At 36.1% G+C, this 19,273-nt stretch overlaps 2 protein-coding genes across 6 annotated transcripts; one reads left to right on the top strand and one right to left on the bottom strand.

The window, feature by feature from the left end:
• The first annotated feature begins 2,287 nt into the window (after window positions 1-2,287).
• LOC147943824 (uncharacterized) lies at window positions 2,288-4,411 on the top strand. 2 transcript variants are annotated; one of them, XM_087450146.1, is made up of 6 exons: window positions 2,288-2,612; window positions 2,716-2,935; window positions 3,258-3,373; window positions 3,540-3,719; window positions 3,856-3,998; window positions 4,089-4,411. In XM_087450146.1, exons 1-6 carry the CDS (start codon window positions 2,491-2,493, stop codon window positions 4,103-4,105), a joined length of 798 nt encoding a protein of 265 aa, XP_087306272.1. In that variant the 5' UTR covers window positions 2,288-2,490; the 3' UTR covers window positions 4,106-4,411. The 2 variants fall into 2 exon arrangements, with proteins under 2 accessions (XP_087306272.1, XP_087306271.1); XM_087450145.1 differs by having other exon boundaries at window positions 4,072-4,411.
• A 64-nt stretch (window positions 4,412-4,475) lies between these two features.
• Window positions 4,476-9,819, bottom strand: LOC147943823 (putative WEB family protein At1g65010, chloroplastic). 4 transcript variants are annotated; one of them, XM_087450142.1, is made up of 4 exons: window positions 9,538-9,819; window positions 9,326-9,419; window positions 8,810-9,005; window positions 4,476-8,593 (listed from the first exon to the last, which is right to left on the bottom strand). In XM_087450142.1, the coding sequence occupies exons 2-4, from the start codon at window positions 9,340-9,342 to the stop codon at window positions 4,763-4,765; spliced, it is 4,044 nt and encodes a 1,347-aa protein (XP_087306268.1). In that variant the 5' UTR covers window positions 9,343-9,419; window positions 9,538-9,819; the 3' UTR covers window positions 4,476-4,762. The 4 variants fall into 4 exon arrangements, with proteins under 4 accessions (XP_087306268.1, XP_087306269.1, XP_087306270.1 ...); XM_087450143.1 differs by having other exon boundaries at window positions 9,326-9,416; XM_087450144.1 differs by lacking the exon at window positions 9,538-9,819 and having other exon boundaries at window positions 4,476-8,589; window positions 8,806-9,005; window positions 9,326-9,480.
• Between the last annotated feature and the right edge of the window lie 9,454 nt (window positions 9,820-19,273).

Raw genomic sequence — 19,273 nt, 5'->3', positions numbered from 1 at the left:
ATATGTTTTTGATGTGCCACTTACAATTACTTTTTTAAAGATAAGACATAAATAGAAAGTAGAAAATTCTTCCATGTCGATTTTGGTGTCATCGAGGTATGCTGAGAAAGTCCGCCAATCGAAAAGAGAAGACACCATCATCGCCAAGTCTGAATAGCCTCTAAAGAAAGCCACATCTTTGTAGTCATGTTTGATCATGCACCGTATAGCTCATATGAAAGCTTATACTTCAACATGTAAGGGAGAGATATTACGCCGAAATTTGGTGGCTCACATAGTCAGGAACGAATCCTGAAAAACGTATAAAACCATCCTGTACTAGTGAATTTTTCGCCCGTTTTCCAAGAGCAATCCACATAACAATGATATCCCAAAAAAATAGTGGGAAGGGGAGCTGCAGTCACCCGCAACCAAAGGGTTGGGACAAGCGGGGGTGAAGGTAGACCCTCATCCTCACCCTCACCCCATACTTGAGCTTGCTGCCATGCCGTCACCTTGCCTTTTGCTAGTCAGACAACCTCATCAGGCTGCTGGGCCTCATTTTCGAAAACTCTTGCATTCCTCGCTTTCCAGATATACCACATAAGCTAAGGAAACGTCAAGATTTGGAAATCTGGATTTGTAGGGCCCAAAAAATAATTCACGTTTTTGTACACGGACTTTGTCAGAAAGGAGTTTGGCTCAACCGGTACCTGAGATAACTCTCATGCCTGTCGGGCAGATGGACAAACAAAAATCGCATGATTGACTGTTTCCTGATCGGCACAACACCTAGCACAACCCAAGTCACAAGCAATACCTCGCCGGCTTAAATTTGCCAATACCGAATGCAACCTGACAATACGTGCCAAATAAAATATTGTATTTTTGGTGGGCAATATACCTTCCAAACTATGGCTTGTAGAGAGGTGATATCGGGTCGTTTGTATTGCATGATACCCTAACTTAACCGTATATTTACCTTTTTTTGTGAAATGCCAATCTAGAGAATCTGTCTTCTGGCAATTACATATAGGTAAGGCCCAATCAGGGTGACATTCGCCGAGTCGAAATGCTCATTGAGCTTATCCATACATCAGATATTTGTCTGACAATCAATTAAATGAGTCAGTCGGAGTATGGGATCCTTAAATGGACCTTTACTTAACGTTGGTACGAGGGATTGAGCCGGTATCCAAGAAACAGTCCATGTAGAACTGGATTCCCTAGAGCCTAACCCTCTTAATAAGTTTTTTTGCTTATCAGAAATCTAGTAAAGATAATATTCTTCCAACCATATGATGAAGAATATGACCTAATCGGTTCTATTGAGTTCGATTTTGGATAACTTTTTTAAAGCTTGGCAAATAACGAGTTTGGAATCTCAGCCATGACTGTTTTGCTAACAAAACTGAACTAAAATCATCACGTTCCTCAAATCGAGCCCTCCCATCAATTTACTAGAACATAATTTTTCACAGCTAATGTATATTTTATAAATACATTTTATTATTTTTTGGAAAAACGTCCTACAGTAAAACCTCTATAAATTAATAATATTGAAACCAAAATATTTTATTAATTTATAGTGATATTAATTTATCTATATATTAATAATTATTATTTTATACTGTAAATTAATAATTATTAATTTATAGATATATTTTAAATTATTTAAATTTTTTAAAATTATGAATTGGAACAACTATAACAAAATAATATTAAACTTTCGAATGTTATAAATTTTATGGTTTAGGAATTGAACTTGTAATGTTTAGAAAGCATTATTGACAATAAATTACAAATACTATAGACAAATTGACTTATACACATGACATACATAAATTCAAATTATCCTATTTTTATAATCTGTCAAATTATCAAATTGTAAATGATGAATATCTAAAAATTAAACTTTAAAATTTAATTATTTGTATGACATGTTATAAAATATTTTAGAGATATCATTATAGTTTGAAAATACAACATTACAATTATTTTATAGAAATGAGTTTAGAAGAAACATACACTATTATATATATATATATATATATATATATATTTATATTTACATGATTATTAATTTATGATATTATTAGGACCATATTTTACATTGAGATTTCAAAAAAAATATTATCTTATTATCTTATCGAATATTGTTAATTTTTACGCTAGCCCGATTTGAGACCAGCAAAAATTATTAATTTGTAGTGTTTATTAATTTATAGAGTATTAATTTATAGAAGTTTTACTGTATATCCCATGAAAACTATTATATTGTATTAAATCTACCCTGATCTTTGACCTCATTCTACATATGATGTTGGAGGATATGTAAGAATAGTAAAAAATGATCGGGGTGGATCTGATACGATATATAATAATTTGAGTGAATTTGTTGTTTTCTTTACTTTCAGCTGGGGTTTATTCTTTTCCTTAATTTCCAAGAATCGTCTCTCTCTCTCTTCTCTCTATTCTCCAATTCCCAAATTTCTAAAAGAAGAAGCAACGATGTGGTTGGAGATCATCTGCGGTCTCGTCATCTACCAACTCGTCCGCCGTTTCTTCTCCGACGACGAGTTCTCCGACGTGGAGACTTCCGATTCCACTGCTCTCTTCTCCGTTGCTCACAGGTTTCCCAGATTTTCACCTCATCATCTCATCTTCGATTCTCTATTTACCTATCCAAGACTCCACTGAATTTGATTTTGATTTTGATTTCGATTGAATTTGCAGACTCGAGAAGCTTTATGGTGGAAAAGCTTATGTAGGGCTTCGGATTCCAGATTCAGACACTGCTTCTAGACAGGACATTGATGTTGTTCTCGTCACTTCTAAAGGAGAAGTGTTAGTCGTCGCTGTGAAGAATCTATCTGGGATTGTTACGGTAACGAGTGATGGTAGCTGGGTTTGTGAAGGTGGCAAGCATCATACAACTGAGACTTACCCTGACCCTGTAAGTTTTGTTTGATGCCATCATTACACAATATGCTTCTAGTTTGAACATCCAATGGATTTGTTGATTTGATGTTGTAGATTGGGATGGATACATGAGATGACCTAAATATTTTGGAACTCTGCTACTAGTCTCGTTGCATATAATATGTCAAAAATATCACTGTTTACATTTAGAGACAGATTTTGCTGATTACACGAATGAATATATCTATCTGGAGTCTGGACACAGTGAATTTGATTTTTTCTTGTCAAAGCAAAGTTGAACTGCATCATCCATCGATGCAGCTTAGTTTCTAATTTGTAGATTCTTGTTTTCTCAGCTGGCTCAAGTCAAGAAACAAGCTTCAGTTCTTGAATCATATCTTGAACAGAGGGGTGTTACTTTACTAGAAGGAAATGTGTCTTGCAAAGTTGTGATTCCTAATCCAAGTTTCCGGTATGTATCCTTATCCTTACTATCGTCATGTTTACAAGAGCTAGACAAGAAAACTTCAACAGAACACTTTATAGCGCGTGTGTGGGGCGTGCCCATCTTAGTCTGGAAAACATTTTTGTATTATCCCTAGTGGTGCATAAACATATATTGCTTCTGCTTCTTTCAGTACAATTCATGCATTCCCGAGTGAGGTAATTACCTATGAAGAGTGGCAACACCTGAAACCAGTAACAAGAGGCAAACTTTCTGGTTGGGTTAAAGGCGCATTCAGCACAGGAAAAGAGATGCAGGAATCGTCGCATCAAAAACTTAATTTCATCCTTGGCACGGCACCAATGTGGGATAGGTCATACCACTCTTATATCGTAATTGACATTCAATTTATATTGTGTTGAGTTCCTGAGACTTTTGAGTTCTCTTAAAAACTTCAATAAAGTAGCTATGTTCAAGGAGTTTTCATAAAACGTTGATTATGCTTGCAGGGTGGAGCTTAAAAGTAGCAAAATTGTGTTAGGGGAGTTCCTCGAGTTTAAAGGAAAGCAGGAAGATACCCTGGCTTTAAGAAATATCAAAAGATCAAAAGTCGACCATGTCTCTATTCAGAAAACAAGCATGTTTGGATTAGGTAATTTCTCTTTAGAACTTGATTATGTGTTCGCGTGTGGAATTAATTAATTAAATAATGATTTGGGTTGCAGCTCCTTCGAGGTTGCAGGTTCTGTACTCGTATAGGGACTATAGAAGTGAAGGCAGTTCAGGGGCAGAGTCTAAAGAAGTTACCGTCCGGTCGAGCACTGAGGCTCTGTTTCAGCCACGAGAGTCCACAAAGATGAAGAAATTCAAGCTATCGTCTCTCGTCTCCATTTCACTAAGTGCCTAACTATGAAGTGAATTTAATATTTTGCAGCAGCGGAAGGTTGTGTCAATATCTACTATGTTAATTACATTGTCCATGACCGAATTAAGTTATTATTCACAAGAGTATCATCAACCTTTGTATGTCTTCTTATTTTACAATCTACAAAGCCTTACATGAAACGCTTCATTTATTGGAAACTTGGTGGTGTTCACGACACTAATAACTCCAAAAAGAATGTTAGAATAACAAGAAACAACGACAAATCATCTTAATAAGTAACCCTGCTTCTATACAGAAATCTTGCAGATAATAAATGAAATGTTCTTTCTTTGCAGTACGCTAAAACTCACAACAAGAACAACTCAAAAAAATAAAAATAAATAAGAGAACAAGATCAAAGGGGAGTGTCATAGACAATCTAAATCTTGACTTGGAAGCCATGTGAAAGCATAGATCAAATATAGAGCTATACTCTCAGAAATTTTGATACGATAAACATAAACCAAGAAAAGCCCTGTTGCAAAGAGACCCTACTTTTGACTGCTACTGCTTGTACTCTTCTTTTTAAGCAGGTTACCAAATTTCCGGAGCAAAGGTTTCTTCTTCTTCATATGTTGTTCCTTTAACAGCAAATTTCCAGAATCTTCGGTGTGGTCTGTTGAAGAGAAGCCATTGCTATACTGATCCGTGTTCTCACTGCCTTCTGCTTTCGACTCAACTTCCTCTTCTACAGAGTCGAGCTCGGTCTCTCTCTCGGGAGATACTTCGCTTTTTTCTATCTTGTAGCTCTCCCACATCTCAGGCTCCACACTGTCTTTATCTACTTTCCCTTCACCTGCAGCTCTGTGAGGTACCCTATGAGTTGTTGCTCTTTCACCCATCAAATGTTTATCAATTGCTTCCATGGGACTTTCTTGTACCAAATGTTCTCTGCTTCTGTGCTGAAAAGGATCAGTCTTTGTCTTTAAATCCCCATTCCTAGGACCTTTTACTTCGGAAAACTGAACCAAGTCATAATCTTTTCCGATGTTGGTAAGCTCACCGTTTCCAACCTTTGATGATTCTTCCATTTTCTCAAGGCCCGCGGCAGCTTCCCTGCCTTTTAGTTCGGTTTCTTTTTCAAGTAAGCTCTCTTTCAGCTTTGACAACTCCTCTATTTTCTTTGCTGCTAAAGCATCCTGCGTTTTAAGCTCTTGGTTTTCTTGCGTAACTCTTTGAAACTCACTTTCCTTATCAAGCCAACTTTGCTCTAGATGTAGTAACTCATCAATCTTTTTCAAAGACAAAGCCTCCTTGGCCTTGAGCTCCTCGTTTTCATGAAAGACACCCTGCAGTTCGTTCTGCCTATCTATCAAACTCTGTTTAAGATTTGTCAACTCTTCAATCCTCTGGAGGGACGAGGCTGCTTCAGCCTTGAGCTTCTCGTTTTCAACAATTGCAGCCTTGAGCTCTTTTTCTTTGTGAATTAAACTTTGTTTCAGGTCTGACAGCTCGTCTATCGTCTTTAGTGATGAAACCTCCTTGGACTTCAGCTCCTCATTTTCGCAGACAACAGCCTGTAACTCATTCTCTTTAACGAGCAAACTTGCATTAAAATTTGATAACTCTTCTATCCTCATTTGGGCGAGAGAGTCCTTGGATCTAAGGTCCTCCATCTCCACGACCATTCCATGCAACTCATTTTCTTTATTAAGCAGATCCTCTTGCACCTTTGACAACTCCTCAATCTTCTTAAGATAAGCAGTCTCCCTTTCTTTGAGCTCCTCTTTCTCATGAATAGAACTCTGGAGACTGCTTTCTTTTTCAGAGAACATTTCATGCAATTTTGACAACTCCTCCATCTTTCTTAGATACGCAGTCTCTCTTTCTCTCAATTCCTCATTTTCCTGAACAACTGTTTGCAATTTGCTCGCTTTATCAACTAAGCTTTCATTCAATTCTGACAACTCCTCTGTCTTCTTAAGTAATGTAGTCTCTCTTTCTCTGAGCTCCTTACTTTCTTCAGATATTTTCTGCAGATTGGTTACATTATCAGCCAAGGTCCCATTTACCATTGACAATTCCTCAATCTTCTTAAGATAAGCAGCCTCCCTTACTCTGAGATCCTTACTTTCTTGAGCAATGCTTTGCATATTGGCCACATTAACAACCAAACTCTCATTCGTCTTCGACAACTCCTCAATCTTCTTCAAATGAGCAGCCTCCCTTCCTCTGAGCTCCTCAGCCTCTTGACTAATGTGCTGCAGTTTGGTCTCTTTACCAACCAAGCTCTCACTTGCCACTGATAACTCCTCAATCTTCTTAAGATAAGCAGTCTCCTTTTCTTTGAGATCCTTACTTTCTTGAACAATGCTTTGCAAATCCGTTAAGTTATCAGCCAGGGTCTCATTCACTACTGATAACTCCTGAATCTTCTTAAGATAAGCAGCTTCCTTTTCTTTGAGATCTGCACTTTCTTGAACAATGCTCTGCAATTTGGTTACGTTATCAACCAAGCTTCCATTCGCCATTGACAACTCCTCAATCTGCTTCATATGAGCGGCCTCCTTTTCTTTTAGCTCTTCAGCTTCTTGAGTTATGCTCTTTAACTTGGTTTCTTTATCAACCAAGCTTTCCTTAACCTTCGACAACTCCTCGATTTTCTCAATTACAGAACCTTCCCATTCTCTGAGGCTGCTGTTCTCCGCCATGACATTCTTTAGCTCATCTTCTTTGTCCAACAAGCTCTCTTTCAGTTTCATGCTTTCAGCTTTTGCTTCTCCAAGTGTTTCCTGTAGATACTTTACCTCCCCTTCAGCTTCTTGGAGATTATTTTTCAGATTGACTTCTTCCTCCTTCTTTGCACATGCATCTTCTTCACTTTCTTTGATCAAATTCACCAGCCTACTTACTTCTTCCTGCAAAGATGAATTTTCTTCTTCTGATTTCTTCACACTGCCCATCAGATGAAGCTCTTTCTGTTCCCACCCAGCCTTAGAGTTCTCGAACTCATTCTGGATGCTATCTATAGCACTTTTCAGACTATCAATTTCAATTCTAGCATCCTCAAGCATTTGCTCATACTTTTCATTTGTCTCCTTTGAAGCCAACTTCAAACTGTCAAACTGGGATTCACAGTGCTTGAACTCCTCTTGACATGCCAAAAACTTCTCCTTTGCTTCCCTCGCTTCAGTAGATGCTTCCTGCAAAGCCAACGTCAAGCTATCCATATCTTTCTTGCTTTTCTCTTCTTCCATCTTACAGCGTTCCAGTTCTATTGAAAGTTCTGTCTTTTCATTCATTAGATTCTGAATATTTGATGTTAGAGTCTTTTCATTGTCCAAGGCCCTAGTTTTTTCCTCTTCGGAGATCTCAAGCTCAGATTTTACTGATTCAACAAGTTTTTCCATTTTAGAAGCTTCTTCTTTTGCGATGCAAACCTGGCGTCCAGATTCCTCAAGATCTGCTCTCTGCGCTTCAACTGTTTTCTCTAGCATCTCAAGCTTTTCTTTTTGTGCAGCATTTTCGGATTTCATCTCATGCAGCACATGATTACATTCAGCCAGCTCCTTCAAAACGGATTCCACAGATTCTGAAGCAGATGTCTTCAATCTATTTGCTTCTTCAACATGTTTTTCAAGATCACGAACCTTGTTCTTCCATTCTTCTGCTAAGCCATTAGCGCAAGATTCAGCCATTTTAGCAGCTTCTAGATCAACGTGAAGCTGTTCAATTGATTGTTCATGCTCCTTCAGACTATTCTCAAGAATACTAACTTTTTCAAGGTCCCCTCTCAACGTTCCAATCTCAGACTTCAGTTTAGACACGATCTCGTTACCTTCAATAGCTTCTTTTTCTTCCTTGGAACCGAGCAATGCCTTTAACCGGCCTAATTCAGAAGAAAGAATCTCAGCCTTCTCAGCATGGATTTCAGCAATCTTCGTCGCTTCCTCAGCATGGCTTAGCGCCTTGTTTTTAGCATCAGCGGTCATAGTCAATTCATGTTTCACCCTCTGAAGTTCTTCTGTGGTAGAGAGGAGAGCTGAGATGTCCAACGCATGCTGACTTCTAATTGACTCTAGCTCGTTCCTTGACGTTGCATCCTTTGTCTGAACAGCTTCAAGTCCAGCCTGTTCCAGTTCAACAGCTCGGAATTTCTCAACCTCGAAACACTCCTCAGCTCGTTTCTGAGCTGCCAATGCCTCTTTGAGTTTCTCATTGGCTTCTTCGACAAGTTTCTCGGATCCTTTAAGATCATCTATGGCTTTAGCTTTATCTTTCTTGAGCAATTCTATTTGCTCATCGGCTTTCTTTAAATCCTCCTGAATCTGACTCAATTGAGCTTGAAGCTCCGACCCTTTCACCAACCGTGAATGCACTTTCTGAAAATGTCAACGAGTTTAACAGATGAGCCTTTTTCACAAACAACAACAAACAAACAGAAGCCCATAGTGTTGCAACATAAAATATATATATATATATATATTATGATATACAGTCATTTCACATGGTGATGAACTCATCTGGTAATCATCAATCTCTTAATATTGCTAAGAAAAAAGATTCATGAATCAGTTGGAGTGGGGTCAGTAACTTGCCTCGGGTGTAGGAATCCTAGAAGGCCGACGATCAGGAGCAGGCTTTGAGTTAACTGTTTGAGGAGAACGATCAAGCGAAAGACGAGTGTTTGGCACGGGGGAAGCCGAATTGCCATCGGATTTAGTAGGAGTAAGTTTACTCAGTCGGGGAGGTGGTGGTGATGGTTTACTACGAGGAGTCTCCATCAACCCAGTTCTGCAGTAAGCATGACCAATAATACAATGTAACATTTAATATCTCAATGAAATGCTTTCAAAATTTATGGATCTTCTTACATTTTTACCAAAACAAGATTATTATAGCAAGTTCCCAAAGTCACAACAAATTTCACCTGACTAAATTCATCTAAGTTCCCAAAATCACAACATTTACTAGACTTAACCAATTTAGGTTTTAAAATCTTCAAGAAACAGATCCAATTGTCAATTCACAGATCATTTGCATCTCTACTAGAGATCATCTCAGATCCAATTGTATTAAAAACAAGATGTGTAAGAAAGGGTAAAAGTACTTACTTGGTTCTAGATGCCATTGTTGTAAGAAATGAGGAGAGATTGAATTAAACTGACAGAAGAAAGAGTGAATGCAGCTAAATTCTCAGCATTGCTACTAGAGAAAAAAAAAAAAAAAAAAAAAAACACACATAGAAGTCAGATCGACTTAGGTCTTCAAGACAACAGCGCAAAGTCTTCAACTTTCGATTTGGGTCTTCTTCTGAGAAACTTACACAAAGACTTGAACTTTAGCAAAAGAATGGTAGGAGAAAACTAATAATGAGTAATGGGTTGCGCTGTCTCCATAGTGGTCACCCTCTCTCTTCTTTCTTTTTCTCACCGCTTTTTTTTCTTTTTCTTTTCTTTTTCTTATTATTAGGGACCAGAGAGAATAATAAAAGGCTGTGAGTGTGAAGTAGTAGACCAAACAAGTTGGCTTTATTTAATAATGGAGGTGGAGAATAAATCTCTCTAACGATCTGAATTAAGACAACAGAGTTGAGATCTTTGGGGTTGTGTCATGTGGACTTCATGTGCTCTCTTTATCAATCATTCTGATTTCTTCTCTCTTAATGATATCAGCTAAACTTATCAGTTTAAACTTAAAAACACAGCTAATATACTAACATAATAACCACATTTTAAAAAATTACTTTACTTTTTGTTTGGGTATTTAATTTTGACATAAAAATAAAAAATAAATCGTTTAATCAACAATGGGTTTAGATATTTATATACAAATATTTCAGAACTCTCAAAATTGGACAATTTTGGAGCAAATACAGCCAATATAGCACCACTCAGGTCCACATGTGAGGTCTTAAGCCTAGATAAGTTTACCAACGACATTTCGTATGGTAATATATATATACTAGAAGTTACCCCGTGCTACGCACGAATTTAACTTACATTATTGTTCAATTTTAGTAATTTAGATATTATTAGTTTTTATTTGTTTACTTACCAATGGTTATTTTTGTGATTTTAAAAATATACTGATCATATTTTTTTTTTGGATTCATTTGTTTGATGTTACTTGAGTTTTCCTTTTATATATAGTATAATATTATTTCAACACATGGAGAAATTTTTGATTGCATAGTAGAGTGTTTATGGTTTTTCTCCCTTTAGATTTTCAATACATATTAGAGCATGTGCATTGGTGAGAGACCCATTGAGTTTTTCATCATATAATATTATTTTTTTAATGTAGAAAAATTTAGGAACCTCTTTCTAAAATGATAATTTGTTAGAAATACCTTTTTTGAGATATTCCTTTTTTTAACATTTTCATTTTTGCCATCTTTTACACAAATTACAATATGTTAAATTAATTTTAAGAATTTGTTTTTAGGTCTGGGTTCTCAATTTTACATTTAGGATATAATTTTGATGGGGTAGAGTTTAGTATTTGGAGTTTTAAATTTAGAATTTAGTCATTTTATACATAGAAAATGATTATTTTTGAAAATGAACAACATGAAAGATTATTGAAAAGTGACATAGGAAAATGGGTACTTTTGAAAATTCGTTATTTGATACTAAGATTCCTAAAAATATATGATACCAATATACAATTAGCATATACTACTCAAAACTATAAAAGTCAAATTAATCAGATATAGTATAAAAAAATGCAACTCATATCATACCATGAGATAAAAAGACATCACAAGCTTAACAACATGGTTTTTTTAAGCATATGATAGTAACATACAATTTTTGTTTTCTTATAATAGTTTAAAATACGTTTTTTTCTTAAAGATGAAGACTAATAAGAAACTAAATTTATAATGGAGAGACTCATATGCATTGTCCAATAAGAAAAAGTTTTAGCCCTGTTTACCACATGAATATCCAAAAGAAAAAAAAAATAGAGATTCTAAAATATAAGAAAGGGTGAAGTGATCTTAGTACAGTGGTCAATGGTAAGTCCTTAATGCACAAGGTACCATCATACCAGTGATCAAGTCTCGCTCCCTACGGATGTAGGGATTTGGTTAATGGGTCGGCCTAATGTGACTCAATGGTTGACAAAAAAAAAAGGAACAAAACCTTATATGTTTAACATATTAAATTATGATAGTTCATTTTTTCATATGTAGTAATATTAACACAACAAACAAAAAAAATAACCTGAAGTAAAAATAAAACATGGTTCAAGGCCTGACCCATAGGCCAAGCAAGTGAAACCAAGGATTATGGCATCAATTTTTCTTGGGCATATTTTAGGCCAAAAGTTTAGGTCTTTTATGTAGAAAAAAATAAAAAAATAAATTATAAGTTCAATTATTATTATATTTTTTTATATGTTCGAAAAAATTTAGAAGTTCAAGTTTTATATAATAAAACAGTATAATATTCATGTAAATATATCCAATTTATGGATGAAATTTTATTAGGTTTATGTAAAAACATATTTCATCTTTTGAATTGTTGGTGAATGAGCATTAGATTAATGTTAATTAAACTTGTTGTTACTGAGATTTATAGTAAAATTTAATTTAGGAAAACAAATTTGAAACTCTTATAAAAAAGTTTCCATATTCGAAAAGTTTTAAAACAATAATGAGTTATTAGGCAATATGATATTTATTATAGTATAAATGTTTAAATGAACATGAAAACATTGAAAAGACAAAGAAAAATGTCAGCAACAAAACGAACTACAATATGGAAATAATGAAAATATTTTTTTATATTACTATTTTTTAATTTTATTTACAATAATAAAAAAAGTTTTTTAAAAAACATTGGCATATGGCATCAAAAATTGTCAGACCGGCCCATGGAAAGTAGGAAAGTCATACATAAACACTCTAATGAATAAATAACTTTGTCAAACATTTTCACATAATTTTTTTCTTTATAGTATTAATGCGAACAATAAACATAATAACCATAAAAAAAGAAAAAATTATTCAAGAATACCTATTAAAATTTGAAAAGATATATAAAAATAATATAATTCTACATAGGAACCTAATGACTGAAATTAAATAATAATTACTGAAAATTTGTGAGAGTAATTAGGGTTTGAATTATAATTTTATGGAAAACATAATGAATTCTACTTTTAAGGAAAAAGAATTGGTAAGATCTAATGAGTAAGCAATTATCAAATTACTTACGGAAAACATCCCACCATTAGATTATATAAGATTAAAGGCTAGAAACTAAGCAGGAATGGAAATCCAAAATTTAAACTTTGAGCCAAAAATTTATGAACTGATAAGAGAATTTTGAGAACACATAAACATCCCACAATCTAACATAACATAGAATCGTTTCTTGCCCATGAATCATTTATAAGATTGAAACCCACAAATAAATTTTATACATAATTTAGAATCTGTTTTTGTCCCTAAATCATACATAAGATTGAAACCCACATTTATCATTTCAAAATAAACTATCATCAGAAGAGACCTACAAACTGATAAATGGTGGCTTTAAATCAGAATGGACCTACAACTGGTTCTTATTGAAGAAGAAAAAAAAAAGAAATGTTGAGAGTATTTTTTTGTTTTATGAACCAATAGTTACTTAGGTACAAAGTACTAATAAATTTAATTAATTAGTCCAAACAACAAAATAAGATAGATGTTAGATAGATAACATGCCAAGTGTCATCTCCTTAACAAAAGCTGAGAAAAACCTTCTTATATTATATAAGATATTATATAAGATATATGTTTTTGAGTTTATTATTAAAACAGGCATTCCAACAAATGAATCTTCGTATTTAGGCATCGCACATCGGGAGGCATGGAAAAGAGTCAATTCGGTACTGTTGCTGACTTATTTACCCTTCAACGAATAAGCCTGGATGTTTGGATACGAACAAAATGACGTCATCACATGAACCCAAACCTTAATGGACAATTCTTGGGTTATTCACCCCCTTTACATTAAGGAAATAAATCATATTTAAGGAAACAACTTCCGTAGATCAATCAATTTTAAAATTGTTAATTAATATTATATTATAATTTTTAATTATCACATCTAAACTCTAATAATTTTTTTATAAAATCAAACCGATATATAATTTTGTTTAATTATAAAATCTAAACCCTAAACACTCTTTTGTAAACCCAAACCGACATATAATTTCGTTTAATTGTAAAATCTAAACCCTAAACACTTTTTTATAAACCCAAACCGACATATAATTTTGTTTAATTGTAAAATTTAAACCCTAACTACTGTTTTATAAACCCAAACCGACATATAATTTTGTTTAATTGTAAAATCTAAATCCTAACCATTATTTTATAAACCCAAGCCGACATATAATTTCATTTAATTGTAAAATTTAAACCCTAACAACTCTTTTGTAAACCCAAACCGACATATAATTTTGTTTAATTATAAAATCTAAATCTTAATTACTCTTTTGTAAACCCAAACCGGCATAATTTCCTTAATAAAAGATCTACATAATTTGTTTCCTTATTTTTTTGTCTTTTTATTTTAATTTTGATTTTTTATTTAAATATGATATAAAATGTCATATTATTGTATTCTGATTGGTTAATTAAGAGGGGGTAAATGAGAGTTGTTCACCCCTAGGGGTGAACCCAAGAATTTTTTAACCTTAATACACAAGGAACCATTTATAAAGAAGATTTAAGAAGGGAATACTAAACCCTAATCAAGAATTTATAAACCCAAACAGATTAATATACAGTAGATTATTCATAAAAATAAAAAAATAAACCCTAATTGATCTAAATAAACCCTAATTCGATTAAGAGATATTAATTGTTTATTATTTTTTAGGAACGAGACTAAAGGAACAGTGCAGTTTAGGAGATAGTAATGACAGTTTCATTTTCGGAGACGACAGTTCTTGTTACAATCGTAGGGACAGCAATGTCTTTGTACATGGCACTGAGTACTTGAAGTCGAAGATTAGTACCCTCTGTACCTAGATCCGAAGATTAGTTTGTTGTCGGTGCTCTTTTCGTAAATAACTCTTTTTTTTACAGAAACACATTAAAAAGTTTATTTGGACACTGAACAGCCTCATTAATCTTCAATTCTTCATGTTTATTTCTGATCGTAAAAGCTGGTCTGCTGCTAGCCTGCTGCTAGCCTGCTGCTGTGTGATGAACGACAACATATCCCTACTATCTACAAGGAAACAGTAGTGGAATTTGTTAAGCAGATTCACAGTTGTGGAAATACTCAAACAACACTTATAAGTTGTTCCTTTACTCAAACAACATTTGCAACCAAATATTTATTCAAACAACACATTATTTGGAAAATGATGTTAAAGTTTCAAGTCAAACTGTTATTTACAATCATGCCATTATAGTTAAAAATAAAATAAAAAATAAATCTTTTACTATTTGTGTTATTTACTTTATGCTATTAGTTAAAAAAGGACTAAAATAAAAATATAAACAAATTATTTTGCTCATATCATAAGAGCAAATTAAAGAAAAAAATGACACCAAATATGCATGTAATCGGTGGTGGAGCTTCCTGGAGGTGATGATTTTTGGAGATTGAAGAATTTCATTCTAGAACCAGAAAATTTTGACGCATCTCTTGGATGGAGCTAAGATCGGCCGAAGAAAAATAACAGAAGGAGAGAAGTTTCCCATTGATCAAAAGATGAATCAATCAACATAAGAACAAATCTCTAGTTTGGTTTGTTGGTTTTTTTGATCTTTTGTAATATTTATATTTTGCTGATGATGGATTCGATTAAAATGCCAATTTTAATGTTTAGTTTTGAACTCGTTTTGGGAGATTTTCGAATCATTTTAATTGTTCATATATCCCAATTTACTTAATACATACTGTTTTGGAAAACACATGAATAAACATATGATTCGTTGCAACAAACCGTCATTGGATTCTTTGCAGCATCAGATGATATTCTTATGAACGGAGGTTAGCAAATAATTCAGCGACGATGATTGTTAACGCGGCGAGGAGGCGGAAGTTAGGCACTGTGACTTAGTTAAAATCGCTCAAAAAATCAGCAAAAAAAAAATCTCCTATAACTAAAATTTTGGCTAAAAACTCATTGATTGAAGGTATCTTTTTTTTTTCGGTCAAACAAGTATTTTCATTACTTAAGTCCTCAAAGGAGGATAGTTCATACAACAGACAGCTAGAAAAATACAATGAAAATAAGAATAGTGGCTCCATGAGTTTTCCAAATGAATGCTCAGCTTCGAGAGGCTTGCAGCGTTTGAAAGATCTATTGGGACCATAACGGATTCAACCATGAAGACGGGCTTCGCGAAATCCTCAACCAAAAAGTGGTTATAAACCGCTCGCACAAATAATGCAACTGAGCTTTTAGAAGGGTGCTCCATGGGGGAGGCAAAGTTTTGGGTCCTAGCCGGTAAGAGAAAGTTCAAAAACAGACCCATAAGGTGCTTTAATCGTTTAGGCTCATATCTCAATGCTTTAGGTGTAGTTACAATCGGGAAAAACAAATGGTAAACACAAATCCGTAACAAAGCAGGTGGGTCCTCCCTTACATGAAGCCAAAGGCCATGAAGGTTAAGGAAATCCACACAAAGCTTGTAGTCGGTTGTGTATTGCTGAGAAAGATTATACCCGAGTTTACACCCTTTAGGCGAATGGACAATGGGGGAATTGGGGGTTTCAAGAAGGATGAACCTAAAGTGATAACTGCAATACAATAACAGAGCAGGTGGGTCCTCCCTCACATGAAGCTTTTGGCCATGGAGGTTAAGGAATTCCACACAAAGCTTGTAGTCTGAATTGCATTGAAAACAAAGAGCAAAGCCTAGGTTCAGTTGGTGGTACTTGGGGTTGGGGGTTGCAATAGAGGTATGAGTGTTTATCTTAGATGATTCTAATGGCCAAGCTCTCAAATGATGTTTGTACCAACATAGCAGCAGCGATGAGTGATTATGTTCCAATTGATGTCTTCGGACAATTGTACTTATATATCGGTTCAAAGATGTACTATGAAAGGACAAAGAACGAAATAAATCAGACCTGGATTTTTGTAGTTTTGGATCACACCTAAGCGAGTTGGGCCTCAAAAGGGAGTAGGTGGGCCTAGGCCCAGTTTGTAACATCCGCGAACCAAAATATGCGTTTTGGGTAGGGGTGTCGATCGATACCCTTGTAGCATCGATCGACACCACTTATTCTGGGTTCGTCGGGTTTGTTTCAATCGTCGATTTGGACCGGTTTGGTTAGGGAAAACCATTGAACCGGGTCTTAAAAGGGAGAAAACGACCTAGGGTCGTGTTTAGTTGTGGTGTCGCCGTTTTTCAGAGAAACAAAGAGAGAAAATTTGTTCTTGAGGTTCTAGAGAGAGTTTGTGAGATTTCAAGGCGTTTTTGGTGAGATCTTGCTGTGGGATTGAAGATCCAAGGCTAGGAACGTGTTGGAGGGTTGCTAGGAGTGTTGGATTCGCTTCTGTTGGTCTAAATCTTCCTTCCAAGAGGTAAGTGCATGACCATGGCTTATCTAAGCTGGAGATTTCTCTAATCTGCTTGTTTATGTGTTGTTTGGCTTGTTGATTGTTGATTGTTGATTGATAATTGTTGGTTGATGGTTAGAGATGTCTCTATTGCTTGTATGTATAGCCCAGTAGATGGGAGGATTGCCTTACTGAGTGTTTATTAAATACTCATGCATTGCAATATGTGTTTGTGGTGCAGGTAAAGGCAAAGTGTGACCGTGGAATCAGGGCGATGAAGAGGAGGATGTTCTAGTGATTCGGTTGGTTGTCTAGCTTCTGTTAGGTTGCTAGAGTGGAGTCCTAGAATGTTTTTTTAGTATTGCTGGTTCTTGGATGTTGTTAGGATCATTAGTTTATGATTGGAATTAATATTGGCTATTTATATTTATTGGATATTAGTAATGTTTTCCGCTGATGATTGTGATTGTGCTTAGGTGGCTAGTGGGTATGGGACCACTAGTTGTAGTTTATTATTATATTATATTATATATTTATTATTTATTATTTTTTTAAAAAAGGGTCGGTCGTTTCATTTTGGTATCAGAGCCCTTACGGTTCTAGGTTTGGGTTCGCTAGGTTTCTGTTGTAATGTTTGGGATTGCATGTCTTGATTGATTATGTGAGTTAGTCAATTATGTGTGGCATGGAGTCCTAGAACATCCTCTTCGAGCCTTCAATGAGATTCCACGGTGAGTTATTGTTATGTTTCTTTGTGTGGTATTGATTTGTTTTCTGCTTGTTAGCCTCTGTTCTTGGAAGATCAATGGTTAAGGTGTTTGAGTTGTTGGTCGTGGACGGGGACGTGGTCGTGGTCATTGTCGGGCGGGTCCCGAGGCCAGCGAGTGTGTAGTCCAGAGTTCCATGAGGAGGTACGTCAGAGGGTCGCAAGCGTATCAGGAGGGACCAGAGGGGATTAGCCGGTGAGCGTGCCGGGGGTGCTGGGAACCCAGGTGTGGGGTTGCAGCAGGTAGAGCCCAGGGTCGAGATGATCGCTTGGCGGATCTGTTGGCGTGCTGTTGGAGCGGTTACCGAGAGGGGTACCAGTGTAGGCTCCAGTTGTGCCACATGTGGCGGGGTGCAGTCGAGGGCTGCGGATGTTGAGGACTTTCTAACTTACGTTAAGAGGATGGAGCGGTTGTATATGACCGGTATGAGATTATTCTCAAGAGGTATCGGGCCTAGAGAGGCGGATATGTGGACATATGCAGTTGGAGCAGATATTTCTCTGCTTGGTGGTTAATCCAGTTGGATATTAAAAATTTAGTGGGCAGGTGTAATATTGCAATGTTATACTCGGACCACAGGAGGTACTTGTGTCGAGAGATGTTTATAGTCGTTAAGGATTGTTGCTCCTGAAGGGATGGTGATTCCCCTGAATACCGATAGCTCGAGGGGTTGAGGGCTCCGAGAGTGGCAGAGGGGATGTTGTTCTCCTGAGGGGATGAGTAGTTCCCCTGATATCGAGATCTTGAGGATTGTGGTCCAAGAGTGAGACGGTATAACTCGAAGACGCTGGTCTGAGAGTGAGATCGGTATAACTTGAAGGTTGCGACCTAAGAGTGGAAGAGTTGGGAGCAAGCAATGTATAGAACGTGAGTGTAAACATAACGACAGAATGTAGGCCTCGAGAGTGATGGTGGTTTAATCTTGGATTTTAGGATTATGTTGGCCAGTGGGACAGGGTTTTATGACCAGAGCGGTTATAAATGTTTGGCTGTGCGCCAGGATTGTGAGGCCGGTGGTGCTGGAGTCCCGAGAAGGGGAGTTACAGCAGGTTTGAGCCGGGAAAGGCATGTTTGCCAGATACATAAGTTCACGAGAAGCCTTCATGGAAGGATAAACTAATCGTTGCGACGATACTGGATGAAGTTCATTGGACAGGGTTGCTAGATTCAAGGTTTTGGTAATCTTGTTGGAGGGAATAAGTCAAGTGGTTTGAGTAAGCGGCCTGCAAAGCATTTGAAGCGGTGAATCAGAATATGCGAACGTATGGTACTTGTTTGTTTTATTACGTTCGTATTGATGATTTGCTGTGGAGAATTGCCAAGCGGAAAGCTATCTTTGGAATAAGCTAACTTGTGGAAGTTTCCCTAACTAGCAAGTAACTAGAGGTTCTTGGAGGAACAAGAGGGTTGACATTCAGGTGGCGGCGAGTTGATGTCGGCATACTTGAGTATTTGTTTGGTTGAGCTGAGTAAGTAACTAGAGGATTTATGGAGCAAGGGATTCATACGCTCTAGTGTATCACCGTGGAGAGCACCGGTGTTGTTTGTTAAAAAGAAGGACGGAAGTCTCCGCTTGTGTATAGATTAATGGGGTTTGAACCGTTACTGTGAAGAACAAGTACCCTCTTCCCAGGATTGATGAGTTGTTGGATCAGTTGAGGGGTGGTACTTGGTTCTCTAAGGTATATCTGGCGTCAGGTTATCATCAGATACTGATAGATGAGGCAGATGTGAGGAAGACGACTTTCAGGATGAGGTATGGGCATTATGAGT

The sequence above is a fragment of the Camelina sativa genome, chromosome 5 (genome assembly GCF_030686135.1).
Source record: "Camelina sativa cultivar CO46 ecotype springtype chromosome 5, ASM3068613v1".
NCBI lineage: Eukaryota > Viridiplantae > Streptophyta > Magnoliopsida > Brassicales > Brassicaceae > Camelina > Camelina sativa.
This window is presented reverse-complemented; position numbering and strand designations above follow the sequence as displayed.